General features: G+C 35.1%; 1 protein-coding gene and 1 non-coding gene across 5 annotated transcripts; one reads left to right on the top strand and one right to left on the bottom strand.

Moving 5' to 3' along the window:
• The first annotated feature begins 454 nt into the window (after window positions 1-454).
• Trnaf-gaa (transfer RNA phenylalanine (anticodon GAA)) lies at window positions 455-527 on the top strand. Its single transcript has one exon. It is a non-coding gene; the product is annotated as a tRNA-Phe (tRNA).
• A 2,478-nt stretch (window positions 528-3,005) lies between these two features.
• Window positions 3,006-26,947, bottom strand: LOC132559150 (inactive histone-lysine N-methyltransferase 2E-like). 4 transcript variants are annotated; one of them, XM_060223763.1, is made up of 29 exons: window positions 26,636-26,947; window positions 23,543-23,695; window positions 23,161-23,242; window positions 22,544-22,782; window positions 21,014-21,156; window positions 20,372-20,598; window positions 19,986-20,033; window positions 19,354-19,424; window positions 18,932-19,022; window positions 17,884-17,961; window positions 17,393-17,496; window positions 16,350-16,467; window positions 15,926-16,035; window positions 15,519-15,602; window positions 15,065-15,257; window positions 14,535-14,705; window positions 14,203-14,346; window positions 13,386-13,537; window positions 12,964-12,993; window positions 12,331-12,766; window positions 11,685-11,897; window positions 11,381-11,534; window positions 11,011-11,210; window positions 9,102-10,670; window positions 7,980-8,289; window positions 7,600-7,728; window positions 7,164-7,319; window positions 5,789-6,355; window positions 3,006-5,056 (listed from the first exon to the last, which is right to left on the bottom strand). In XM_060223763.1, exons 2-29 carry the CDS (start codon window positions 23,608-23,610, stop codon window positions 4,539-4,541), a joined length of 6,405 nt encoding a protein of 2,134 aa, XP_060079746.1. In that variant the 5' UTR covers window positions 23,611-23,695; window positions 26,636-26,947; the 3' UTR covers window positions 3,006-4,538. The 4 variants fall into 4 exon arrangements, with proteins under 4 accessions (XP_060079746.1, XP_060079743.1, XP_060079744.1 ...); XM_060223760.1 differs by lacking the exon at window positions 7,164-7,319 and having other exon boundaries at window positions 12,331-12,784; XM_060223761.1 differs by lacking the exon at window positions 7,164-7,319.
• Between the last annotated feature and the right edge of the window lie 192 nt (window positions 26,948-27,139).

Raw genomic sequence — 27,139 nt, 5'->3', positions numbered from 1 at the left:
CATTAACAATGTCATTACTTACAGAATCGATTTCATAAACGGTGGTTTTGATCCGAAGTATTGAAAATTTGCTGAAAAGTCGCATCTTTTACAAATAAACGTCTTCACGTTCTCTTCCTTTCCACTGGCAGAAGAGCCCGCCATTGATTATTTTCAAACATTACAATGACGAAGACTGGACGCTTTCATTTATTCCCAAGCACTTGTACACAACTATTTGTGTTTAATTGTAACATTTTCAACGGTAAGTTTAGTGACGTTGCAGGTAACAAGAAATTAATTTATCGTATTGCAATGAAGCAATGCATTTTGACAAGGAAAATTTATAAGTGTACCTAAATGGATAACTCTACTTTGTATACTAGTAACACCGAAACAACCATCGCCAAATAATACGATTTCCGGTATTTCGTCATCGATATCGAATTTACATTTTGGTGCCCTCTCCGGTATGGCCGAAATAGCTCAGTTGGGAGAGCGTTAGACTGAAGATCTAAAGGTCCCTGGTTCGATCCCGGGTTTCGGCAGTAAAGTTTTATTTTTACAAATCGTTCCGGACATGCATCACATACCAACACTAGAAAAGTAGCTGGGAACAAACAACATATTGCTGGATCTTGACACACCATTTACCTCACAAATAAATACTGAAAATTCACCACTAGCCTATTCATCTAATTTTTTCATTAATATTGCCTTAAAAAACAGCAAGAAAATACCCACTTTAATTCAAGTTCAATGTAATTCTTGGATGATATACGGGGAACCTTGAACATTTCTATTTCATCAACAACACCCATCAACCAATCAAGCTAAAGAGAAGTTCTCTCTAGCCTTGTGGTATATTGCAGCTAGTATTTTACCAGGGTTATATACTCCCACTCCAGGAAATAACTCGTCCTCGAGTTTCCAGGAGTTACAGCGATGCTGGTGGGGTATGGCCAAGTACTATTCCAGGGTCCCTTCATGGGCCCCAATGTAACAGAGATCATTATTTTTTTCAGTGCCTCCACTAGGACTTGAACAAGGGACCCCTGGCTTACTGGTCTGATGCTCAACCACTCAGCTAGAGAGAACTTCTCTTTAGCTCTATTGGTTGAGCATCAAAAGTTCTTCAATCTTCAATTCTCAAAAACCTGTGTTGTGTCTGTAAGCTGTGAATGTCTCTGACAAAAATTGATATCGGGAACAATCCCTTGAATATCATATAAATTGAGGTGTGTCAATATCAGACGTTTAAGAAGCAAGAATATTGCAACATTTCCATATAAAAATTGAAGCAATCAAAATTATCATGTTTACCATACAGTTGATGGGAGCTGTTCCTACTGGTTTTGACGTAGCTTAGATCAGGGTCAATGTGGCGATATATGTAATGTTTAAAACTTTTCCAATGAAAGTTGTAGTTGGTGTTGTCTGCTTAATAATATTAAGAGATTTTAAGGATTAATTTGATTTCAAAAAAAAAAAAAAAAAAATTAAAGATAAGTAGGCCACTGAATTAATTACTGGTTGTATTTTCAAATCAAATAGATCTTAATATTATATTAAAACTGCCTTCAAATATCTTGACAGCCCTTGTCACCACCATTTGAGATTCATTTTTACTTTGTAAATTGCTGACTCCATATTACCCTTGATGGCCTGATCACACCTGAAATGGGTCATTTAGAGTACTTTACAAATCATATCTACTTTTTCTAAGAGACCAATTGTCTGCATTTGATCATATATGGTACAAATGATTGCAGGAAGATAGAAATTTGAAAATATACCATGCAAAATGCTAGCCGACCCCTTAGGACTCCCCTATGGTCTCTGCCTGGAGTTTATGCGATCATCCCCATCTGACCCAACTGCCATATCCACACATGATTAATATAGTGACACACAAAACAATTCCTGCTAGACTACCATAACTATATATACTTGTATATTCTATACATACTGTGCCTATCTGCGTATCATGCAACTATCATAACTGCTATAAAATAATGCACTTAATAAACACTTTTTTTTCAAAAAGTGCAGGTTTCTGTCATATTTATTGGTGCTCCACATCCCTCCCCTACCCCCGCCAGCATATTTTGAGATACCTACTAGGAGTGTGTGTTTGTGGTCAGTCTTATACGATGTCCATTATATATCAAGTTATTAGACTCTGTATTTATTGCACTAAATTTGAACTGAAACCAAAATATGTCAAATTGTAATTGGCTTTGATTTATCAAGTGAATGAAAAGGCTAACCAGTTATGAAAACCAAGAACTGCAACTTAAGATTTACAAAAGTAAGAATAAAATTGCAAGCATATCTGCTCATATTCCTCGATGTTTTTTTTTTGTTTCACTGAAATTGGTGTGGAAGTTTTCAAGCTCTAGTAGCAATTTCTAGTGTAGTAGCCACTATACTTACTCCAAGACCATTTCTCTGGCCTTAAAGATGATGAACTAGATTTTTTTTTCTCTCAAAATTTATAACGTGGGTATATTTGGAAGGTCAAAGGAATATTATTCATCCATGCAACATATGGGTGGTCTTTCAAAATTGTGTTGCTCTGGTAGGTTTTGTTGTGGTATGGTGACAATTCACTATCAACATACTTACAATGTAAATTTGCATATCCACAATAATTGCTATATCAACACCATATGAAAAATGGAAATTAGCACAATACTTTCAGTGCCAAAAATATAAGTTTACAGTATTCAATGCAGAGGCCATACAACTGTCTCCTATTATAAAGGTGTTTTTTCTTCAATGGTGCAAATGTTTGCAGCTTTACCAAAAGCTTGATGCAAGAAGTCTTTTTTTTTCTAGAAATGGACTTGTTTTCATAAACTCTACCTTCAAGGTATATTTTATGACTTCGTTAAATCTTCACAAATAACCTGTATGAAAATTGCACAGATGTCTGCAAATAGTTCTGAATTACTTGCGCATGGAGACAATGATTTAACAAAAACACATTAAAACACAGAGAAAATAAAAAACACGACAATATACAAGTTTCATAAAATGATTTACTTGACTTCTATCCACTAGTGGACAATAATCCCATAAGCAAAGTACAAAGCTGACCAGAATATCAGACAATACAAGCCAATATCTATATCCAGTCTTGTTCAGACTACCAACTTAAGGCAGAAAGAGAGAAAGAGAGAGAGAGAGGAAAGAGAACATACTTCTGGGATCCACTAGTGTTGGAAGCTTGTTAGTTTATTATGTTGCAGTGATCTAATCACCAGTCAAATGCCAAAATAGCAACTGACAGCAATATGTCACTGCCCCCCTTTTTGTTTATATAATACACTGTAACCTGATATCTGTACAGGTATGAAAATAATGTTTAATTCGCTGTGTACATAAAGCCATCCATATCTAGTACCTATTTCATGAAACACAAAATTTACCCCCTTTAAAATCGATTTTGGTTGATATATATTACACAAAATAAACCTCTGTACAATGAAATACTAAATGAATGATTAATGGTCATTTTGAATGAAAATGGAACAATCAAAAAAAGGTTAATACATGTCAAAAATCTTGCCTCATGAAAAACTCTTTCAGAAAAAAAATTAAAAAAATAGATGGCTTATATTTACAATGAAAAAAATGCAGTTATGTACAGACACGGCAAAATGACTCTCTTCCTTCCAAACACACTTACATCCGAAACCCCAACATATTGAAACAGATGAAGGGATGCAGAGAAATAATAAATACAACTCCCAAACCATTTATTGGGCAAAATAACCTGCTCATCAATAGGTAATGATTCCTATTTACACCAACAAATATTGCCCTATTGAGACTTACTAAAGCAGACAAACTTCCAAGGCAAATAATGCAGTCAGTAAACATGATTTAAATGCCTTGCTTTTAAGATTCATTCATTAACTTTAAATGCCATATAATGTAAACACAATAATTCAAAAAATAGTAAGAAATACAGTACTTCATGCCACAACACAGTCTTCCATAAAAGGGTCTTTTATCTTTTTTTTTACATGGTAATTATGTTATCTGGGTGTTACAATATCATGGCTGTCAAGCACACGATATTACATAAAAAATATTTGCCAACTGAGAGTGTAGCAAACAAGTACAGCTTGAAAAAGACTTCTGGATTTCACTCATATTCCAATTTTTTTTTAAATGCTGCATTACACATAAATGATATGAGCAAATTTTGCATGTTTCCCCCCCTTCTTACAACACTTTAGAACAATATCAAAAGAATTTTGAAAGTATTTGTTTATAAGTACCAAATGTATGGGACTTAATGAAGTAATGCACATTAGTTAAGATCTACGAATACCAATAACATATATTTCTATTTCCAATAAAAACATTTGATCAGAAAGAATATCAGAGTAAAACATCATATACTTAATGAAGAATGTCTTAATTCAAGAAGGTCGAAAAAAAAAAAAAGAAAAAAAAAGAAGACATGTATAAATAAATCAATTAACTCACTCTTTCAATCACAATATAACCCATACACACAAAAATGACATCCTTCCATGATGGTCTCAATAAAGACCACCTGAGTCAGGGTAAACCTGCTGCTGATGGTTATGTCCTTTTTTCCTTTTCTTCCCGAAAAATTTTGATTTTCGTTGCACTGACCCCTGAGAGTGGTACTGTGATGGGGATTGCTGGTAGTGCTGTTTATGGTCACTATTTGACATTCCATTATAACCGTGGTTATACTCGTGCACCACAGGTGGTCCATTTGCAGGAGGTTGCTGTTGTACCTGCAGCGAAGAGGACTGAATCATATTAAAGTTTGAATTGCCATTCAAAGTAGAGTTGAACCCTGTCTGGTTTGATCCCTGGGGACCATTCATAGTAGAGTTGAACCCTGTTTGGTTAGGTCCCTGTGGGCCATTAATGGTGGAGTTGAACCCAGACTGACCTGGCCCCTGAGGGGACTGCTTGTAACTAACAGTGTGGTTGGTTGTGTGAGGATTATGTTGTTGTTGTAGAGCTGGTTGGTTGAAAGATGTTGCCTCATTATTCAGTATACCATGTTGTGTAATTCCAAGCCCTGAAATAGACATCATCAGTACAGAAATCATACACGTAGAATTCCATAGCCATATACAACTTGATTTCAAGAGATTTGTAGTACCAATTTTATTTTTAAAATGTACTTTCCTGACAAAATATACAAATTTGAGTGTATTGAAACAATGAATTGACAAACAAATGATTCCCCAACTCTTAATCCCTGATTCACTGATGTATCTTGCATCCTTTTCTAAATGTAAGGGATTACATCATAATACCTCTGCCTTGTTCAAATTTTTGGGGATTTTTTGCAGCAAATGTCAGTAAACAAGGTTTCAACCATTTACCAGTTGTGAAATGTAAATTGGAAAGTTAAAGGTTTCTCAGACTACAATAAATTTAGGGAATGAATCAAGATGACATCGATCATGCCATGGAATGAAACTTTTATGTGATATTGAATAAAAATTGTACAATTCAGCCATATTACTAAGTGGCAGGGTACAAGGGAAGATTAATTCATTCTTAAGTATTGTAATAATTTGCCAATAATTTGCTAATTAGCTAGAACTATTTCCTTTAATTATCTACAATCAATAATATAAGATAAAGGCACAAGAACGTGTAATAGGCATGTTTTACCCAAGTTTGAAAATATGACAATTTTCAAGACTGACTGACAGATAAATAGACCCTTTCTTACTTTGTTGTCATCACAATTTTATACAAGACTGATGGCCTGATGTAACCACATAACAGAGTAACATACCTTGGTCATTCCCCTGCTGAAGGTGTTGTCCTGGAAAGACCTGTGGTTGTGGAGATTGAGAAGTGGAAGGCCCATTACTGTTGACCGTTGGCTGTAGCTCCCTGGAGGGGAATGTCTGTATGGACATCAGTGACGGTATTTTACCTCCTTGTCTTGGGGAGGGCCCCCCAGTGGGAGCTGGTCCCGGGCCATTCTGCATAGGTGGTGCCTGTACCCCAGACATGTGAGGGTGGGGTGGCAACATTCCTGATGCCTGACCATGTCCCTGGCCATTAGGGACAGGTGGGGGTATGTGACCTGGTCCCACCATTGAGTGAGGAGGCATCATGCCTGGCGCTGGTCCATTGAGCATGGCTGAGTTCTGTCCCATTATATGAGCAGGTTGGGCAGGATGTGTACCCCCGTGCATGACCATGTCCTGCTGCATTGGCGGATGGAGGGGTGGCTGGCCTGTGTGTTGTTGAGGATGGTACATGGGTTGCTGAAAGCCTGGGTGATGTGGTGGAGGACCAATCGTTTGTTGTACTGGGGTCTGATTCTGTGGTTCTTGTCCTTGGTCCATATACTCTGTGGAAAGCAACAAATTATGTTAACAACAATAAATCTGTGTATACATCACTTGGAAATTTCTTTAAAAAAAATTAAAATGTGTTACTTTTTTCAAATATATATAATATACATTAGGATAACATGATAACAAAATTGCTGTACTAAATCAGTGTTTAAGTACTGTTTCAAAATTTGAGAAACCATCCATACACAACACTGATTGATAGTTCAGAACACATTACAGTAAAATTTTCTTACAACAGACAGTGCCCAGATGTTAATGAATACTGCACTTAGCTGACGAAAAATCATATAATTTAGTTTTAGTTTTAAGATAGAACCTTGTGAAAAAAAGTCTGTATTGAAAATAATATTGCAACAATACAGAATGGAACCAAGTCTAGTTGACTCTCAGTCATAGCTTGTGAAAATTACTCTAAAATCTGACATTTCACAATTGATCACCTACAAATTTCAGGGAGAAAAAAAAGATCCAGAAAATTTGGCGAGTTTAAAAAATGATAAAGGGCAATAAATATGTTAAGAGACAGATCCAATGGGTACTTTAGGAGGAATAGAGTAACACGAGTTATTGTTCAAGAGTGGAAAACAAACAGATAAAAGCAGGCTTCAACACCCTATCAAAAGATAATGAAACTTGTAAATTGATACTGCCCATATTAACTCAGGTAGGGATGAAATTGGATCTTTAAACATATTTTTTTTTTACCAAAGTTTATGTAAGATGTCAAGTGTTAACATACAGATGTAAGGCTGTTATACAGCAGCAAGGCGGCACTATCATCCGCTGTGCTGTAGAACTCACCCTGACCACTGGTTAGGCCTGCGGGACGAGGCTGAGAGGTTGTACAGGGATGAGGAGGAGGAGGAGGAGGGGGAGGGGGGAAAGATGATGATGCTGATGAAGCTGCTCTGGTCGTGCTAGCAATGGAGGTGGCGATGATGCGGCGCATATTTCCATCTAGAAAGTAGCAATTTGTCACTATTATCCTATTCTAATTCATCATGTTTAATTAATAAGGAAAATATGTAGGAAATGTTTCCAATTGACTTTTTAAAGGATTAACATCCACTCAACAAACTGCTACTATCTAATCGTTATGAATCAAAGCTAAATACTATGAAATTCAGATGTATTCAAACAAATATTTGTATGAAATGAAAGCAGCCTAAATTTAACTAATGATCAGAAGAAAAAGTGTGCAAGGTATAAGCAATATATATATCTGAGTTAGACTTGCCATTCTTTTCCTTTGTCTCTTCCTCTGTATCATCAAACCCAAACTCTTGTTTTAATCTTTCTGTTAAGCTCAATGGTTTTACAGGTTTTTTCACTTCAGCTGACTTTCTTCTGACAAGGTCTGAAGAACCTACAAAAATACAAGGGTTGAAGGCTTATAAGTAAGACTGACATCACTAATGAAAATATCTTTATGAATATATAAGCAACCACCATTGACAAAAATATCCCAGGTTCTATTACTTGGGTATTGTTATAAAATAATAAATGAATCTGATTCTTATAACGCTACTACTCAGTTGGTGCTGAAAGTGTCTCATCTTTCATTAACATGGAAGAACATCAAGTTTTACATATATTACATAACACCATAATACTTACTTTTAAAATGATATCTAGAAGAGTCTTTTGGCGGAGATGAATCAAAGAGTGGTAGTGATGGTAAAGATGGAAGTCTCTTTGTGTTGTGGAGGGTTGAGGAGCCACGAGATGTTGTTGATGAGGATGGCTTGTTGTATGATGAGGACATGGATGGAGATGGCATGAATGATGGTGACAGGGACGATGGAGATGTACAAGGATATGATGTGTATGATGATGATGAAGCTTGTGATGACGATGATGACAATGGACAGCTGCCACTTGGTGTGCTTTTCTCCTTGAGTCTTTTCCTATACTCCAACAGACTGACCTATAATAAAACATCCAAATCTGTGTTATTATCAGATTACCATAAATTGTACTTGGTAAAACATCTGTATAAGTTGTTATGAAACATGTTTTTAGGAGATACACTTGATTGTTTTTTGGCATAAACCATGCTTTCATACAACCTTCCAGTGTTGGTGGTCAAACTTTAAGCATGAAGAAATTTCAAGTATATATGCATACGTCTAAATCTTTAATCATTTAAATATTTTCTCAAGTGTTCTTTGAAAATTAGCAATCCTTTGATATTCTTAAATCAATACACAATGCTCAAATGAACACATTTTATGATAATAAATGATAACAAGAGGCCCAAGGGGCCTTAACGGTCACCTGAGGAATATATGTCAATAATCTGGGGATTTTAAAATGTTGCAAAAATGACAGACAAATCATGATGGCAAAAAGTCACCATGAGCCTTCGGCTCAGACGACCTAATAAAAGAGTAGTTACAGAAAAGAAATACACATGCCACAGAAACTGAATCGCATTATAGCTTTCTAATTACACAAGTGTTTTTTTTCTCAATATAAACAAATTACATTAATACCCACAACTACTACGGACGGTTTCTGGTAGAAAAGACGGCAGCTATTAAGATTTCATGAAGCTATTGTTAAAATTGTCCTGAGATCCTCAATAAGAAATCTGAGTGGTGAAATTTCTGACTTATTACTAAGACATTGGGTTTACAAGAGATAATTATATACCGAACACAGAAAGGAAAGGCAGCCAAGCTGGATATACAGGTCTCTTTTCAAACATGGTAAACAAGCACTATTCCTGGTTCTTACCTTTTTCTTTGTGGGTGTTGGCAGTGGAGGGGGATCTGAAGGTACAGATGAGGATGCTAAATGCGAGTCTTCAGATATACTAGATGATGATGAAGCTTCTCCAGTATTTCCTACTTCATCTGAGAGACCAAACTCATCAAATGATGGTGTGTCAGCCTCAGATGTATTTGGTAAACACATGGAGCCCGTAACACTGGGCAAACTGTCCTCCTCACTCTTGTCCATTTTTGATGAGACAGCAGCCTCCGAGCTGTCAGCAGAATCACTATTGCCTATTGTGTTAGATGTGGCATCTGATGCACAAAGCTCTGTAGATGATACCCCGACATTATCTGATGACTGTGACGACACAACTGGAGACACATTGTTCGATATCACTGATGAAGCAGAGTCTGATGATGCTAAGTTTCGTCTAAAATCGTCAACAGTTTGTGAGGACACTACAGATTGCACTGAATCCGAGGAGGCCAAATTCCTCCTTTCACTACTACTGCTAACATCTGATAAACAGCTATGTGTCTTTTCATCACTACTGCTGCCTACCTTCTCTCCTGACGTATCTAAGGAAACAACAGAAGAGGAAGAAGAATGTCTCACAGGCTCAGAGAAATCACTCACCGACTCCACCAGTGATTCCTCTAACTGATGATTGGTTTCCTGGTTACTAGAATTTAATAAATCTGTCCTAGAAGAGCCATAATCACTGTCTGTTGACTGATCAGCCAGAAGTATGGCCACTCTGTCTGAATCACTGGGACGCCTACCTACCAGCTGATCAGTATCTGTACTGCTGTCCACAACAGTCGCCTCCTTTGCCTCCGAATGAGTGACTAAAACACTACTGCTGCTACCACTGTCTGCTTGAACTGTCTCAAGCATACGCGGTCGCAATATTTTGTTCTCATCCACTTTGGATGTACTATCACACAGAGCAAGTTTGTTGTCTTGAGCAGTTTTCCCTCCCCCCACATTAGCACTATCTTCTGTACTGTCCACCTGCATGGACTCCTCAATGGAATCATCATTAATCTCACCTTCCTCAAGTTCAGACTCCGACTCAAGTTGTCGCGATTCCATATCGCTGTCAACCCTATTTGTCTGTTCTTGAATACTGTCACACTCAGACTCTATTGGGCCACCACCTTTCACATTTACAGATTTGTCACTACTTACATTATTATTAGCACTATTTTCACTTGCATTATTACAAGTCACAGACAATTCAGCCAAGTCTATAGATTTACTACCACGGCTTCTGTCATCTTTCTCAATTTTATCTCTAGTATTATCACTTATCTGTCCAATCTCTGAACTGGCTTCATGTATTTCCGATTCAGAAGACTTCTCTGCCACTTCCATTTCAAAAGAATTTAAATGTTCTTCAATTTCAGAGGATTTTTCATGTATTACATTTTCAGGGGATTTTTCAAGTCCTGAATCTTCGAGATCAATTGAATTCTTACTAGTAGTCATATCTACTGAATCACATGTTTCACTATCTATAGAGTTCCTGCCTCTCATAGATTTGTCTACACCAACATCTTCAGCTTCCTTTGATAAAGGCGTACTCTGAAATAAGAAGTTTATGTAAGTAATAAAATTTTCAAATTCAATACTTTCTATGTGTTACCTTTCTAACATATTTTTTTATTCTGAGAATCAGCGACAAACCCACTTTTAAATAAAATGCAAAATAATTAAGGACAAATTTTGACAGTTTTGAGTCTGATTTCATATAACCACAATTTTTTTTTGTTATCATTGGTTTGACCTAAATTTAAAAAAAAAATAATATCTGTCAATAAAGCTTCAAGAGTGCTTTCAAAAGATACAAACAAATGATCCACAGTTTCAGTCAAGCATTTGAAGCACTTGTGTGTTAAGATATTTTTGTTGTCTTTGGGTGTACCTCATCTTCCTCTTCCTCTAAGACAGTTGGAGTTGGATGATAGTCTGGCTTGCCCTGGATGCCACTCTCTTCGACCTCACCTAATACACTGTAGTCTACACCTACTGAAGAACAGCTTGCTGGAGTGGACGGAGTCTGTGGAATAGGCTGGTCACACGACTCCCGTGCAAACCGCCTCTTCTTCAATGGTGTCACAAAATCTGAAGTCAAACAGCATTAAACAGTTCAACATCTGTTTAACTTATGCAGTGCTTGGGTTGATTGTTTCTTTTTTTTCTTTTTTTTTTTTTCTTTTTCTTCACTTTTTTAAAAATAACTGCACCACCAATCACATATCAGAACTATTAAAAGAATAGCCAAGGTGACTTACCACCAGGAGGAGAGGCCCCAGGGCTGGGAATACTGGGCATGATGTTAATGGTATTGATAGCAGGGTTGGGACTTGCTCCTCCACTAGCTGCCACTGGGGACACAGAACCACTGTCAGGGCCAGGCTTGTCCCACATGGCCTGCCTTAACCATCGCTGAAATAGCAATGATATATTGAGTATTGGCACTAAAAACGAGTGTAAGCTTTTGTGTTAAGAGTCAGGCCCCAAATATCAGCAGATAACAATTATATCAGGATGTCTAGTTATCACATGGATTCCTTTCTCACAAGCTTTGCGAGTTACCTTTTTAGCAGATCCTATGCTGTTTTCTAAGCCTGCCCGTGCACCACCAGAGCTGTGACTATTTCGGCGAAGGTGGTCCATACTGTTGCGCGGGCTCGGTAAACATGTCACAAACATGGCATTGTCCTCTACTGCTACTTCCAATGGTTCCGTCTTCAGGCCTAATGGATTGCTATCCTGGGTCCTCTCACTTAACCACTCACTCATCAAATGCTACAACACAAAAAAAAAATTACTTTTTACCCAATCAGTATCTTCATCGTAAAAACACCATTGGAGACAGTTGGTGTAGGAGTTGGTAAAGATATGGCAGCAGCCTTGAGATTTGATTTTTGATCTGCGTAACATTTACTAATATTTTAGTGAGTCAGAAATCAAAATGTTGCAATCATGTTTATGCTCTGTGGATAAGTAAAAGTATTATCTCTGTGAAAATAATGGTATGACATGGTGCCATCAATCTTTACTTTTCAGAAAGATTTTTTCATTACCTAAATAATGCAATCAAAACACTGGCTATTGGATTGCAGGTGTTCAAACTGCAAGATTTGTCAAAATAATTGACAATCCTGAGATGATAAGACATTTAAAGATAACTACAAAAGGGAACCAGTCACAAATTTAAAATAGTCCATGCAATAATCACCTTTTTGGTTTTCAAGAATTTGAAAGATGGGGGTGTGGCAAGGTCTGTGCTTTGGACTGGTGTTGATGGACAACTAGGCAGTGTGTTACTACTCTCATCTTGTGAGATGGTTTCTGAGCTACAGCTGCTGCTCATCCTTCCCCTCTTCTGTTGTAGGTTATTAGTGATGGAGGCAGGGACTGTCAGTGGGGCCACACTTTCCGTACTACTGGTGCCACAGTTGCTGCTGAACCGGCGCTTCCTGGACGGCAAGGTGTTTGATGAAAGAGAGCTAGCAATCGTTTGTTGTGGTGTGGCCTCCAAGTTACAGCTGCTTGTTCTGCTTTTCCTAGTGTGTGTAACTGCAGGAGGCTGTGCAGGTGGGGTGGGCGTCACAGGGGTTGACAAGGATTCAACTTCAGATCCTCGTGAGCTACTTGTGTTAACCCGACTTTTTCTGAAACAATCATTGATACTGTTTTCTATATATGCTTGTTTTGTTTTACTTTTTATTTTCTGACCATCTATGAAGTGCTCCCAGTTATTTTCAATATAAAAAGTTGATTATGATATATCTTCATTAATTTACACCACATAATTACCCCTTTTATACCATACATTAAAAACTTACAATTAATTCATTGAAATATTTACCTTCTAGCCGCAGCCTTCTTTGCCTTTCTTCTGTTAAAACAAATCACATAATTCAATTGAAATAGTTATTTGTTGGTAAAATACTACTTTCTGTTTTCAAAACAGTAACAAGCTTGATCTTATTTGTCATCCATTTCAAAGGCAAAATTACTATTAACCTTGAGAACAGTGGCTTGAATGGTATAAAGAAAAAATCCAGTAGACCAGCAGAGTCTCAAAAAGGGATCTAAAATAGACTATTATCCCTAAAACTATATCTGTGATAACAAAGAAAATCATTGCTAACAAAAAAGTATGTCTTTCGTAATTTGCCAATTTTTCGTTTTCTTTCCTACCTAAATCATGTACATGAACTCCTTTCAGTTCTTTCAAATTTTGCTTCTGACAGAAAATGTCTTAATTTTTTATCACAAAATACTTACGTTTTTGGTTTACTTTCTCTTTTTCCACCTTCAACTTTGTCTGTCTCCTCCAGCTCTAAGACATTTTCTTTTGATATGTCTTTCAGAAGATCCTTTTTTGAATCTTGTTCAGACTTTGGAACTTTTTCTTCCTTATTTTCTTCACCAGTGCTCTGTTAAGGAAACCCATATCTCCTATTAACAACTACTTAAATACAGAGATGCAGTTTTAATTTATATCGGTCATTAATGTAGGGTATCATTTAAACCAATAAAATTTAATCATGGCAGTAGTTTACTTAAGTATATATCAGGTCTTAGTTCTGCATATTTTTGAAAATTTTATTAGCCCAACAATATTATTAGAGTAATTATTGAAAATATTTACTTCCTCAAACAAAGATCCCTGAGGAATGTTGGGGTTATGAAATTCACAATTTTGGTAAAGCACCTAAAGACTTTTCTATTAATGTAGAGCATGTGACTACCATATCCTAGTGATGAAAAAATATTTTTGAAATTTTGAAGTCAATATGACACCTTTTGGCAAACTCCTAAAATGAGAAGGATCCTCCCTGTATTTCTTAAGAAATGATTATTACAAGAATAGGATGTACAACAAACCATATGTGAAGGGCAATTTGAAGAACCCACCTAAAATCTACTTTTTTAGGACTGCTGAAGTACAAATTAAAGGTACTGTATTTAAGTAAATTGTTAAATGGAATGGTAAACATGTTTGCAGAAATTTTTACAAATCAGGGGGATATATGAGTAAGAGAGTAACAAACCCATTATTGGTCATTAAATTATCTTGTACAATAGCATGACTACAAACCTCCGCTGAGGTGTTAACCCCATCTGTTGCTGAATCGTGTCGTTGATGTTCTAGTCGTGCCAGTGCTTCCTTTCTCCTTTCTTCTCTTTTCTCCAACTTTTCAAAGGCTTTCATGATGGCTTCCATCTTTCTTTCTTCTCTTGTCTGTAGAGATGGAGGAAGTAAATCAAACAAAATGTTTCACAGTCTACAAAAGCTAAGAGCACATCCTTTTCATGCAATGAAAATAATTTAGTAACTTCTTTTGCCTTAGAATTTGTCAAGTAGAAAATAAACCAGAAATTTGTGTGGAAAAAAGAAACATTATGACCGTTTATGCATAAAGAATGTACCTTAGATATTTTATTTCGTTTCTCTGTTGATGTCCCTGAAGACACATCTTCTGAGTCACTTCCTACATCTGACACTAAAGGAGGAGCTGGAGTAGCAGCAGTAGTAGAAGCACTTTCATGTTGTTCTTCTTCCTCCTCTACCACAGGGACTATCTTTGGCTCCACCGTTTCCTACAGAACACAAAACAGTGATTAATGCTCGAAAAATAAAAAAGCAAGGCTGACGGATCTGAATATACCCTTTTTCTGTCTTTCTAATACTAAAGCAACACTGACTGACCAAAATCAAGGAAATCATTATCTGACCATGTCACAAACACTTCATGCTCTAGATGAAATTGATTCTGTCTTTCTAACACTAAAGCTCAACTCCTGAATATACCATTTTCCTGTCTTTCTAATACTAAATTTCAACTTCTGAACAAACCTTGCAAATATTATTGATTGAAATTATATAGCAGAATTTTAAAAGAATGGAGCCGATAGTGATGATGTAAGCATTATTGGCACTATTGGAAGTAAAGGACTACCTTTTTTACTTCCACAGGTGGGGGAGGAATCTCTTTTGAAGTCTTTGGCGGTGATTCCTCTACAACTTCCTCCTTCTTTACAACCACATCCATCATCTTTTTGATGGAAGACCTTAGAGGGGACTTGGTCGGAGACTTGACTGGAGACTTGGCGATAGGCTTCACAGGTGTTTTAGGAAAGGATTTGTCTTTTCTGAAACAAAACAATAATTCATATAAAATTCAAAATATAGGATAATTAAATATTTCTCTGCATAGAATATAACTATAATCATCCATTTTAATAATAATCATAATATGCAATGCACCAACCAATTGGTAACAACAAGGGAATATTTCTCGAGAATACTAAGTTACTTTTAAGTGCTTTACATATAAGTATATCCCATACAGATATGCACTTACATATTTCATGACTATATCAGCCTTTGAAAATAATATAAAATTGACTTACTTGTTTTGAGCATTTTGTTTTCTTTTGAAATATTTTGCTACAGGGCAGTTGTTTCTAAGGCAGGCACATTCAACACAGTAGGAGCTGTAAAGACAAAATCAATCAGTAGAGTGAACACTTTGTTTTAGTATAATCAAAGTTACAGTTATCATTATCTCAATTACGTATCCTGGTTTTGATATCAATACCTTCTAATTTTGAAGCTTAACCAGGGTGCGGCATCACACAATATGTCATTCAATGACACAATTTCAAAAGATTTTTTTTCTGAACTGCCACAAAATTTCAATGAATAAATTACAAAAAATCAAGGAATCAAGAGTGATCAATAAAGATGCATGATGTATAGCCCATTATTTCCTATTTAGTTATCAATTGTAAGACATTGTAGGCAGACAAGTACTCACCAATCCTTGTAGTTATAATCATATGGTATAGTAATCTCTGAGCCTCTTGGTATAACTTTAGCTGAGTAAATGAAGAAATTTACAACACCTTTTTCCATGACATGTCGTACCTAGATATAAGAAAAGAAAATACTATTGATTGAACACAGCATATATAAAACCAAACACCTATTAACATATACTTGTTTATGACGAAAGTCATGCCATCAAATCACTAATTGTCATCTCCATCACCAATTTTTTTTTTATCTTGAAATTTGCTTAAAAATAAGGGACATCAAAACAATTTCAAAAGCATCTTTATCACACTCATAGTCACTGATAGCAGATTCAATTCACCAATGAGACATCTTGACTGAGGTGGAATTAAGCAACATTCTATGAGAGAAGAATTTTTAACATCATATCATGTTGTATGCCTCACCTCTGCATTGGCTTTACAGGATCGCCTAATAAACCTTGCAGTGCTTCCATATGAGGTGGCATCTACACACAGCTCTATGTTATCATACTTGTTGTAAAATAATGCAAATGGGTTGAACCTGAAACAGAAAGTCATACATACTGATCATGATACAAATATCCTTACACTTTAACCTTGCCTTAAGCCTTTACCCCCTCCCAGCGGGAAATGTGAGACCCTAAGGTCATGAAAGTTACAATTTTGGTAAAGCATCTGAAGGCCTTTTAATCAAAGAAGAGTACTTGATTCTACCATACATCGGGTTTGAGAATTTTTTTTTACAAGTTTCAATCAATTTGACCATTTTTGGGTCTTGACCCTCAGGCCCCTGGAGGTTGAAGACCATATAACTTACAATTTTGGTGTGCCTTAAATCATGGAAGGTTTTTTCTAAAATTTCAATGAAATCAGTTCAGGAGTTTTCCAGAAGAAACTGAAAACGTTATAAGTTTATGATGCACAATGCCAGACAAAAAGTACTATGACCTTGACCCTTGAACAATGAATTCAGACTCGTCTGAAATATAACAGTTTCTTTTAGAGGTGTCAGGTTTAACAAAAACCTCTAAAGAGATGAAGCTGACAGTGCTGATAAATGTAAGTGTTCCATTACATAGAACATCCCAATATTCCCTCCTTAACATTTCTAGCATGGGGATAATTATGCCTATTATATGAAAACATTTCAATGTGTTTTTAATGATTTTATCAGGTTAAAAATAAATATAGCAATTTTTGTAAGGACGTCTCATCAAACCTTAATCAAGATTTTGCATGATATTTTTATTAGTGTTTCATGATAAATCAATGTTTCGTTTGAAACAAAATTGCAATCTGTAATTGAATATGTTATGTTAAACATGTTTATGCTGTTATACTGTCTTTGTGCTCTTTGCAATGCAACTGATCAAATCTTCATTTCAATATGAACCTTTGTCAGGTTTTAAATACAAATGGGTTCATCGAACATCTAAAAGCTGTATTCAGATTTGGATATTACTTACTGCCGGAAAAAGTTGTCCTTGTCAAACTGTTGTTTTAGTGACACCTTTCCTGTGTATTCTATAATTGGCTCTCCCTCGCCGATGGTTTCGGATGCCTCTAAACCCTAAAAGAATAAAAGACCCAGTTACTCTCGCTGCCAGAGAAAAGGTAACACTACTTCATGTAGAGATTGATTAAATATTTCCTTTATAAATCCTTTAAATCAATCATGCATAAACAAAGTAACTGATCAATTTGGATAGAACTGATGTAAAGGTTTATTGCAAAACTTTAGTTTAGTTGATTGTATTGGACAGCCAAACATTATACATATATTACCTTACCAAGGACCTCCATTTACTGTCCTGACAAATATGAACCAAAATGTTTGACTCAATATTACATCCAAATCCATACTCTGTCTCTCATTATCTATTACCTTATACTCTTAAAACTGATTGGCAAAAATAAAGTTTTAAACTAATTAAGTACATCAAACCAACTGGATTACCTTTCTGTTTTTGCTGACTTCAGTAACATGGCACAGTTGGGTTGGCAACCTTCCATTTAATGGATGAGGGTCATCAGCCTAATAAAGAATTAACACACAATATACTAACTTTTATCTTTGTTAACCTAACCTTAATTGTAATTAAGTATAAAAAAGAAACTGGCACTTCAACCTTCAACCATGCCATTGACAAATATATTACCATATTTTCTGGATTATAAGCTGCACTCTTCCCTCACAAGTAGGGCGTGGTCAAAGAAAAGTCAACAGAATAAAAAAAAACAACAACAAAAAACCCCAGAAAAATATCAGTACACTAGTATGAGACATTACTGAGTATTTTTAGTACCTGCCCGTCATTTGTATGCGAGCGAAACTTTGAAGCCGTAGCGAAAGTTTACAATAGCCTTATGCATCCAGGGATCGATGGGTCATCAGGTTATAGGTCAAGTTCTAGAACGACCGCCATGCTTGTTTAGGATATGTATGGTTTTAAGTAACTTACAAGAAATAATATGCAACTATAAGAATTTGATCGGCATTTTAGGGCCTTTGTTAATATTTAACAGTAGACATTGATGGAGAGATTGTTTAGTAAACTGTACATAAAGCCAGGTGCTATATCTGTATGAAGGCACCCAAACCAAAGGAGTAAGATATTTGCAATTTGATGTTTTTGAAATACATCAAGAAAATAAAGGATTATCTCTGTAATTCATTTGCAAACTTCATTAAATATTTCACCGATGATCTTGATAAACTGCCTTCCATTGTCTCTTATATTAACAAATGGTCAATTTAACAGTTACCACTTCGCAAGTAAGGGTGCAGCTCATATTCCCGTGTGGCTAATATGTGAATCAAATTTTTAAAATCGATAAAAATCAGCTCTGTGGCTTACAACCCGGAAAATACAGTACTGTTGACATCATATTATCATTTTGTTTTTTACCATATACAATACATATTTAGCCATGATACAATATCAGAGGTTGTAGTACCATTTTATGAAGAAAGGTAGACAATTACTGACTATTAAACAACTTACTGGTTGACCATTTATGCGTATAGCCATAAGTGCTTGAATATCTGGACTGTACTGATTTTCTTGTGCCTCCTCATATTTGTCTACCCAGGGACTGAATAATAGAAAACAACATTACCAGTGAAATATCCAAAATTCTAGACATTAAAGACAAGAATTATTTTAATTAAACAAACCTACATAAAGGACCAAGTCTTGAGGTTTTCTTCCATCAAAGTCCTTACTACATGAACTGTGTTTTGTATTTTTATATCTTCTTTGCATTTTGAAAACAAAAAACATGTTAATTTCTTCTTCACCATGTTCATTTTTCCCCCTCATTATTTCATCATCTTATCATTCCTCATACCATTTTTAACCATGCATCAAAGAGACTCATATTGTTTTTATCACGCAACAAAGAGATTTTTTATTCAAAGTCTTACCTGTAGCTACTGTCCCATGGATCCTGGGCATTTTCGTTCATGACAAGTGTCAAACCAGGCTTCTTGTTCAGCTGCCAAGAAAAAGCACATTTATAGATCGAAAATATTTAATGCAGATGAATATTGTCAAGTTTGATGTTCCGACATTTATTCTAGATGAGCAATCACTAAGGTTTCAGGTACAGACATGTCAAAGATTAATAAATAAATATGTGATACTGTCTATCTTTTGTCTAATACACTGATTTTATTATCTGCGAATTAAGTTTACCATAGGCTGGTCTAAGTTGTGATAATTTCCAGTTTCAGTTAACATGTTGAAAATGAAGTTGCTTCAAGATCACCTTTCTCATATTTAACAAGAGATCCCAGAGGGATCTTGACTCCCATTTTCATCTGATCTTTTTATAACAAATTTTCAATGTCAAAATCCAAGATGGCCACCAGTATACCATTATCTTTTTTCTGACCAGTCAAAAATCAAAAGAGAACTGGAGACTAAAGGTAAACTACATATCAAATATGAAAAAGTTAATAATGAAGCATTTCTCAAGAAATAACAATGAGAAGAATTGTTTACTGATGGAGCACAGACATTTTTCTACAGCTAATCAATTTGAAACAAAACTTACTTTAGATTTATTGATCTTTTTGCTTATGGCTTCTTTAATAGCTGTTTGCTGTAGAGATGAAATAACATTGCAATAAAACATATGTATATTTTCTTATAAGCATAGAAATGAAATCACTTGATGAATTATATATACTTCTGTAAGGATGAAAACTGACATGTAAACATGCAAAAAATGACAGCAGCAGCTATTGCAAAATTCTTTATTACCCTATATGGCAAACAGCAAGGGTGTATGGTATGTATACATACAAACAAGTCTTTACGAAAACTTACATGCCCTTAAATCTTTTCGAGATTTAAGGCGGGATACTCGAGAAAGCATTAGCTTATATTTTGTAATGGTTCAGCTAATAACTATGATGAAAACTGAAAAATTGAACTTACTTTCTGTTTTTTGTCTGCTTCTTTATTCTCTTTTTCTTTTTTGACATTATCTTTTTTCTCTTTTTTAGGCCTTTTCAACTTGACATCACTTTTATTTGGGGTTGTGGGGTTGTTCTTTTCACTGCGAACTCTAGTCTTTTTCCTATTTTTGCCTTTCTTTGAGTTGAGGAGTTGAGACATTTGTCTGTTCATTGCTTCTTCAGGGTCTGTATCAGTAGCACTAGAATCTGATTGAAAGAAATAGTTTTGTTGACATCTTATCAGAATTACAGTGACAGGAATGAACTGCCATTTGCTGCAATCGTTAGTATCATTTGAAACAAAATTGAAAATTTTGGATATACAATAATCCCTCAATAGAAAGGAGATCCACATCAATTAATCCAAGTGATATATCCACTTTAGCATCAGTAATAAGAAACATGGCTTGTACTAAGCGATTGATTCATGAATTGTTTTGTCATCAACATTTCTGTTTAAGAAAAACTAAGAGATAGATATTTTTGTGGTTTTAGGTTCCAAGTGACAAAGTGACAATCACAATGAAAAAAAAAACATATATGGCTCATTATTTACATGCAACATTTTAGTCTGTAACATAAAATTTAATCCGGCTTTTTTTTTAATCATTAAGTCTTGTACCATTGATGAGTAGCTCCTTCCTCTTTGTTTGTAGCTGTCGAGCTCTTTCTCTGTCCAAGACCCGAGGCTCACATATTTCACAGAAATAGGACTCGGGTATGTTGCTCCTGTCAACTCCCATACAGTCGATGTGTTGCCAGACACTAAACCAAATAAAAAAAAATCAGTATTTAATCACCTGTAACTAACATTCAATTCAACAGTATCAAACTGTGTAAAGGTCAGAACACAAAACAGAAGCTTCCTTTTGATTTAAGACCCCTTACTTTAAAATCTTGTTTCAATTGTAAATTGTGATAATTTTCTATATTTAATTAATCTTGATATCATTTTGTAAAAATCGAAGTTCAAATCTGTTATTTTAGCATCTGAAGTGTTGTATTGGAAATGTGTCTATCTAAATCTGAAGATGGCGACGTTCATAATGACGACATTGACATGCCGCAGTTTGGTGTCCCATGGATCATCATAAGAAAACAAAAACACATTTCTTTTGTAATTTCCAATCATGTTGATAACTTTCTCATCGAGTTTTATGAAAAGCAATATTTGTTATTTTGAAATCAAACACAATATGCATACTTAAAACTAATTTTCAAAAGTTTACGCATGACATCCACTCATACATAGGTTTAAAAAGCATGACAAGTTCCAAGTAAAAAGAGCTTTGAAAAAATTTGAACACTTGGATTGTGCTAGTCAATTGAAAAATAAATGCACTACACTTCTCTGGACCTTACAGGTAAGCAGGTCAATCTCTTGTTCAGGAACAGAAAGTGTGAAAATTTAGCCAGCAGGGCAGTGACATCAACGTAATGCGTCCAGGTGTGACACATGGCTCTGGAGGCAAGAATCCATAGTTCTTGTCCTCACTTACCTGTGATTTACATGTGGTATTTTTTGTGACAGTTGCCAAAATGAAGTGATATTGAGCAATGTCCACATGAAAATAAGTGACATTTACAGATGTTGGATTATATTTACAAGGATTCCAGAGTTACCTTGGTTCCCACCATTGTTTGATCTTTATTTGTTCTTTGAAAGTTGGATCTTTTCCCATTTTTATCTTCTCTTTTCTGTTTTATGATAAGAAATTTGCAGAAATATAGATAATAATCGTAAAATGTAAACTGCCCAATCCAAGATGGTCACCTGTGGGTCATTTTGTTTTTTCTGATCAGTCCCAAAATCAAACTGGCACAACTAGGGACCAAGAGAAAACTACATATAAATTTGAGAAAGATCCATCCAGTTATTCTCAAGTAATAGCAATAATAAAAATTGTTTACGGACAGACACCCAAAGATCACAGACAAAGAATGTTTTGAAAAGCCCTTCATCTGATGATGGTGGGCTTAATATATAGGGGAAAAAAATCCAGGTTTCAAAAAGACACGATATTCACTTGTAGGTAACATTATTAATCAAATCCACCATTTACAAAGTTGACAAACGATGGACAGCATGGCGAGTTAAAAACATTTTCAACATGTTGAAGTAATGCTCAATGTCCATCCCAGCTGTACATACCTGCATTTGTCACAGCAGATCATGTAGCCATCATCATGTGTGTAGTCACAGATGCACCTGGTAATACTGTCATCCTCCACGGAGATCTCGCGTGCTACCTCTGTGGCAGCCACAGCTGGCACCATTACCACATCCTCCACCTCCAGCTGGAGAGCCTTTTCCACCTGTGGAGGAGATGCTGGCGGGGGAGGTGGTGATGGAGGAGGAGTAGGTGGTGGTGGAGCACCATAATTGTGATCCTGAAATTATCAGATTAGCTTGTGTGGTTTTCATTTTTTTTGGTTTTGTTATTTCTTTATTTTAGATTTGTCTTTATAACTTAGTCAAAAAATTACTCCAAACAGCTCATCATTTTCCTTGAAAAATCCAACATAATAGCTTGTAAGCCATTTTGTTTTCTTGATCAGCCTCAAAATTCAATTGGCTCAAATAGAGATTGAGGGGAACTACACACCAATTCTAAGAAATCATAACAGTCTGACATCTGATGATGGTTGGCTAAAGATAAGTAAGTAGACTTTTGATATTTCTTCTTGCTGTACACAATTAAATTCACAAGTATCATAATCAAAGCCTCAAAGCAGACTGACAAATGGAAAAGAAAAGTATGTGCTTACTTGGTAAGGCAAACCAAAACATCCCGGGTAAGTCTGTGGTATCATGTAATATTCTCCTGTGGGACAATCCACCACATCAGTGCTGCAACAGAAAACATGATAACAAACTTTCACAATGGTGCTGAATTTATCTGAGGAAAAAATTGAATATCTAAATATGCACAATGAAAGGTACAGAACAGTTTTACAGTAAACTTTATAGTAAGGTAGGAAGTAGTGTTATACATTTTCACATCTTGTTTGTATATCTTTAAACAAACATTGCAAGAGATTTGGTTAAAAACTCAGCCGTATCAGGTGATTAGGTTATCTGCCTGTATATTATGTATCAAATGTTTGTGAGACAAATGTAGAAATAATTGCCTGATGAAATAAAACTTACTCATTAACTGTATCTTTTTGTCCGCTGTCATTTGTATGGACTACCCCTAGCCTCAGGACCACACTCATCGTCAAGGTTCTACATTGGGCCTAATTATGGCAGTGGACATGAAATTGTACATGAACAGTTTCCTCCATTGCATCAACACACTACCTACAATGTAGTAAAAGATATCATGAAACTTAGGAAAAAGAATTTTGTGCATTCAAAAAAACAGGTGAAATGTTTCATCCAAATTTGATGCTGTACAGTTTCAACTGGTTGCAATGAGTACCATCTATGCAAAATTTCATAAGAAACAGATGAAGTCTAGGAGAAAAAATGTGAGAATTTTTAATTATTTTCAGTAATCCCATGCAATCCTTCCATGTAAGTAGCTTGTGTACCAAATACATATGTGTATGGCTATAATCTTGTGACCATTAGAGGCATAAAGTTACTGTTATGATATCTAGTATACCATATCATCCCAAAGCCCAGTTATGATCATAGCAAAAAAATCACATATATTTACTTGCTCTTGACCGCTTTTTTGTTTAATAACTTCATAGTATCAAGTATTCACACAATCACAATTTCTCTTATTCTAACCAATATGCATGCACTAATTATGTCTTACCAGCTGTCTGCTTTGTTATTCAAAAAAGTTCCCAGTGAATATTAATTTAATTATTAGCATACAATTGATCACTAATATATAAGATTTAAATCTGAAAACCCTCAAAGATAAGAATGATGCAATTTTCAACATTATTGCAGTCACATAGTTGATTGAATCCATAAATAACTCAAAAATATTTAAGGAAGAGAGAATATATAACCATAGCCCATTGTAGGCATTTACATCTCTTGGGAAACTTAACTAGATGCCTGTGATATTCCTAAAGGAAGTCTCACCTGATGCATCATATTTTCACTTTCCAACAGGAAAGCCATTTTTTATGTACATGACCTTATATACATTCCACTGACAATTAAATATAATAAAAAAAATGATAGATTGAAAAACATCTGTTGACAATTGATAAGGAAAACCCTATAATTTTTTTTCAAGCATTAAACTTGTCATTCTTCTGAAATAAGTCTTCTACACTACTTATTATTCTGGTAGAATTGGTCACATACACTCTTTCATTGCAGTCTCGTAATTGAGTTCAAATATATTAACCTGATCCTGAAATACGTTTTCAAAAATTGGCTTAAGAAATATATGACTATGAGGGTTTGCTGGTTTCCAAAAAAATAAAAGATCCATCAACGAAGCAAACCCTAAATATGGCATCACCCTGTCACTACATTTAGATAATGCCAATATCTACATAAATGAATGTAAATGAAAGGAAGATTATGGTAGCCCTTTTTTCAAAGACACATTTAAATGCTAATCTGATTAAACTATAAACTCTGATAGTAGGGATATACTATAAAATGAAAATCAATTTGCAGTGGTGCATGTAGATTTTATGCTAAATGTGTTTTGACTGTTATGAATTCAGTGTTTTCAACTTAATTAACTGCACTTTATCAAAATTTATAATTTGACATGCACCTATCGTATATACTGGAAAGTCAATACATACTATAAATACTTTGAAATCATATTTAAATGATAACAGGCAAATTACCGATTTTCAATTGTTTCAATTAGATCTGAATTTTCTGATGATTTAAAATTATACATAGCACACCAATCCAATCAGATTGAAGAGAAAAACCGAAAATGCATTTTAGTATTTCATTATATGTATTCATGTCATTTAGGCCTTTGTTCACATACAATTTTGACAAAGATTTACTATAAAGATGTTGTCCATGAAGCAGAAGATGCTTACCTTTATAAAACACCTGTAATTTGGGAAATTTGACAGAAAAATAGATATAAATGAATAACTAGAGACATTATATCAAGTTCCTAATATTTGTCCGGTGTAAATAAACAATACTCTCACTCTTTGAAAAGTGAAGAAAAATAATAGACCTGCCTTAGTCAGCATAGAAACAATAATTGAGGGGGAAAAGTTGATTATTTCTCTCCCTTTGATAAAAGAACAGATTTCTGACTGAAATATATGAAAAAGGTTGTCAGAATGATTTACAGTAGCCCTAAAACAATGGGATCACAAAAGTGTACCATTATATTATCTTTTATTTTACTGGTGTAAAGCCCAATGCTGATCAATGTTTGAAAATAAGCAAAAATCAAAATCTAATAGCATACTATACTTGCCAGCCCTTCTCATTAACTGAAGCATTTTGATGTTGAATTGCACATGATGTGTAACAACCAATTTTTCAGGAAATGTGCTTTCAGAAATATTATAATCTGAATGCAAAACATGTACTTGCCAAGAAAGGTCAGCCACCACTAGTTAAAATGGTATATCATTCTATATAAAGCTTCTTGCTGCTACAAAGTAGGGTCTGTAATCTCTAAGCAAATATTTCATGGATGTTATTATTTAACACAGTATTAATTTTATTGTTTAACACGTTTCTTAGCACACCAATCTTCAGTTTGTTCAGTTCAATAACAATGAATCACCATCATTCACTGTTTAGTTCTATGGAAACCTTACCAGACACTGCTAGCAATTATATAGGAATTATTCTGTAGAAGCAGACGAACAAGAGCTATAGATTGAGCCCTGGAATGTTCAACGACAGAAAGCTATTGCATGCATTAGAAGTTAATAAGGACTTCTTCCAGAGATCATAACGGCAAATATATGAATATTTTCAAAAACCCTAATAATTAAAATGGAGTTTTGACCCTGCAGTAACATGTTCACCGAATTCATTAACATAACAATTGCACGACCATCAGCCAAAATTTATTTCCAGATTAGCTGCTAGTTCAATACGATGAAACATTTCTTCTGCACGGTAATTTAAACTTCTGGTTGTTGAACTTCAAAGAAGAACAATAACAATGCTAAAATTAACGACTAAGACAGTAAAATGTTCTAAAATTCAAAACCTTCGGGCGCCATTTTGATTATGGCGGTCCAAAACGTTCGATAAAATTATTTTTCCAACCTTGTCTTTTTCGAGCTTCTACAAAGGTTAGCAATCAGGAATCTTTTGCATACTTACCAGTAAATAATCATCTTCCTTGCAAAACACAATTGCATGTCAAAATAAGTGTCCAAAATGAAAACAAAATAATGACAATCTAACTGTCAAAATCGCAAGAATGTTTAGAACTGACGATCTTGTTTACATATCACTGTTCACAAAATGCAGCAAATAAAACTTAATTGTGTCTTGCTTTAGGTTCCAAATGATAACGATATAAAGCTTTGCACATTGCACAATAAAGTAGTATCCATGTCTGCCATTGCAAATGCCTGACAGCTGTCGGAATGGGCCTATTCTAAACTAAAACGGACTTATTTCTTTTTCCGACGGCGGCCATTACAATTTGTTATTCTGCGGGTCTGACGCTAGAATGTAAGGGAGGGCCAACGTCCGGTGATGTCATTTTTTTCATAAAGTTACAAATGTCAGCGATTTGTTAATATTCTGTTATCTATAATAATTTTAAAGTTTGTTACATATCTATTTTTCTTTTCCTACTCTAATAATATTATAAATATT

The sequence above is a fragment of the Ylistrum balloti genome, unplaced genomic scaffold, assembly GCF_031769215.1.
Source record: "Ylistrum balloti isolate Yb309-2 unplaced genomic scaffold, AGI_CSIRO_Ybal_v1 Utg370868, whole genome shotgun sequence".
Classification (NCBI taxonomy): domain Eukaryota; kingdom Metazoa; phylum Mollusca; class Bivalvia; order Pectinida; family Pectinidae; genus Ylistrum; species Ylistrum balloti.
This window is presented reverse-complemented; position numbering and strand designations above follow the sequence as displayed.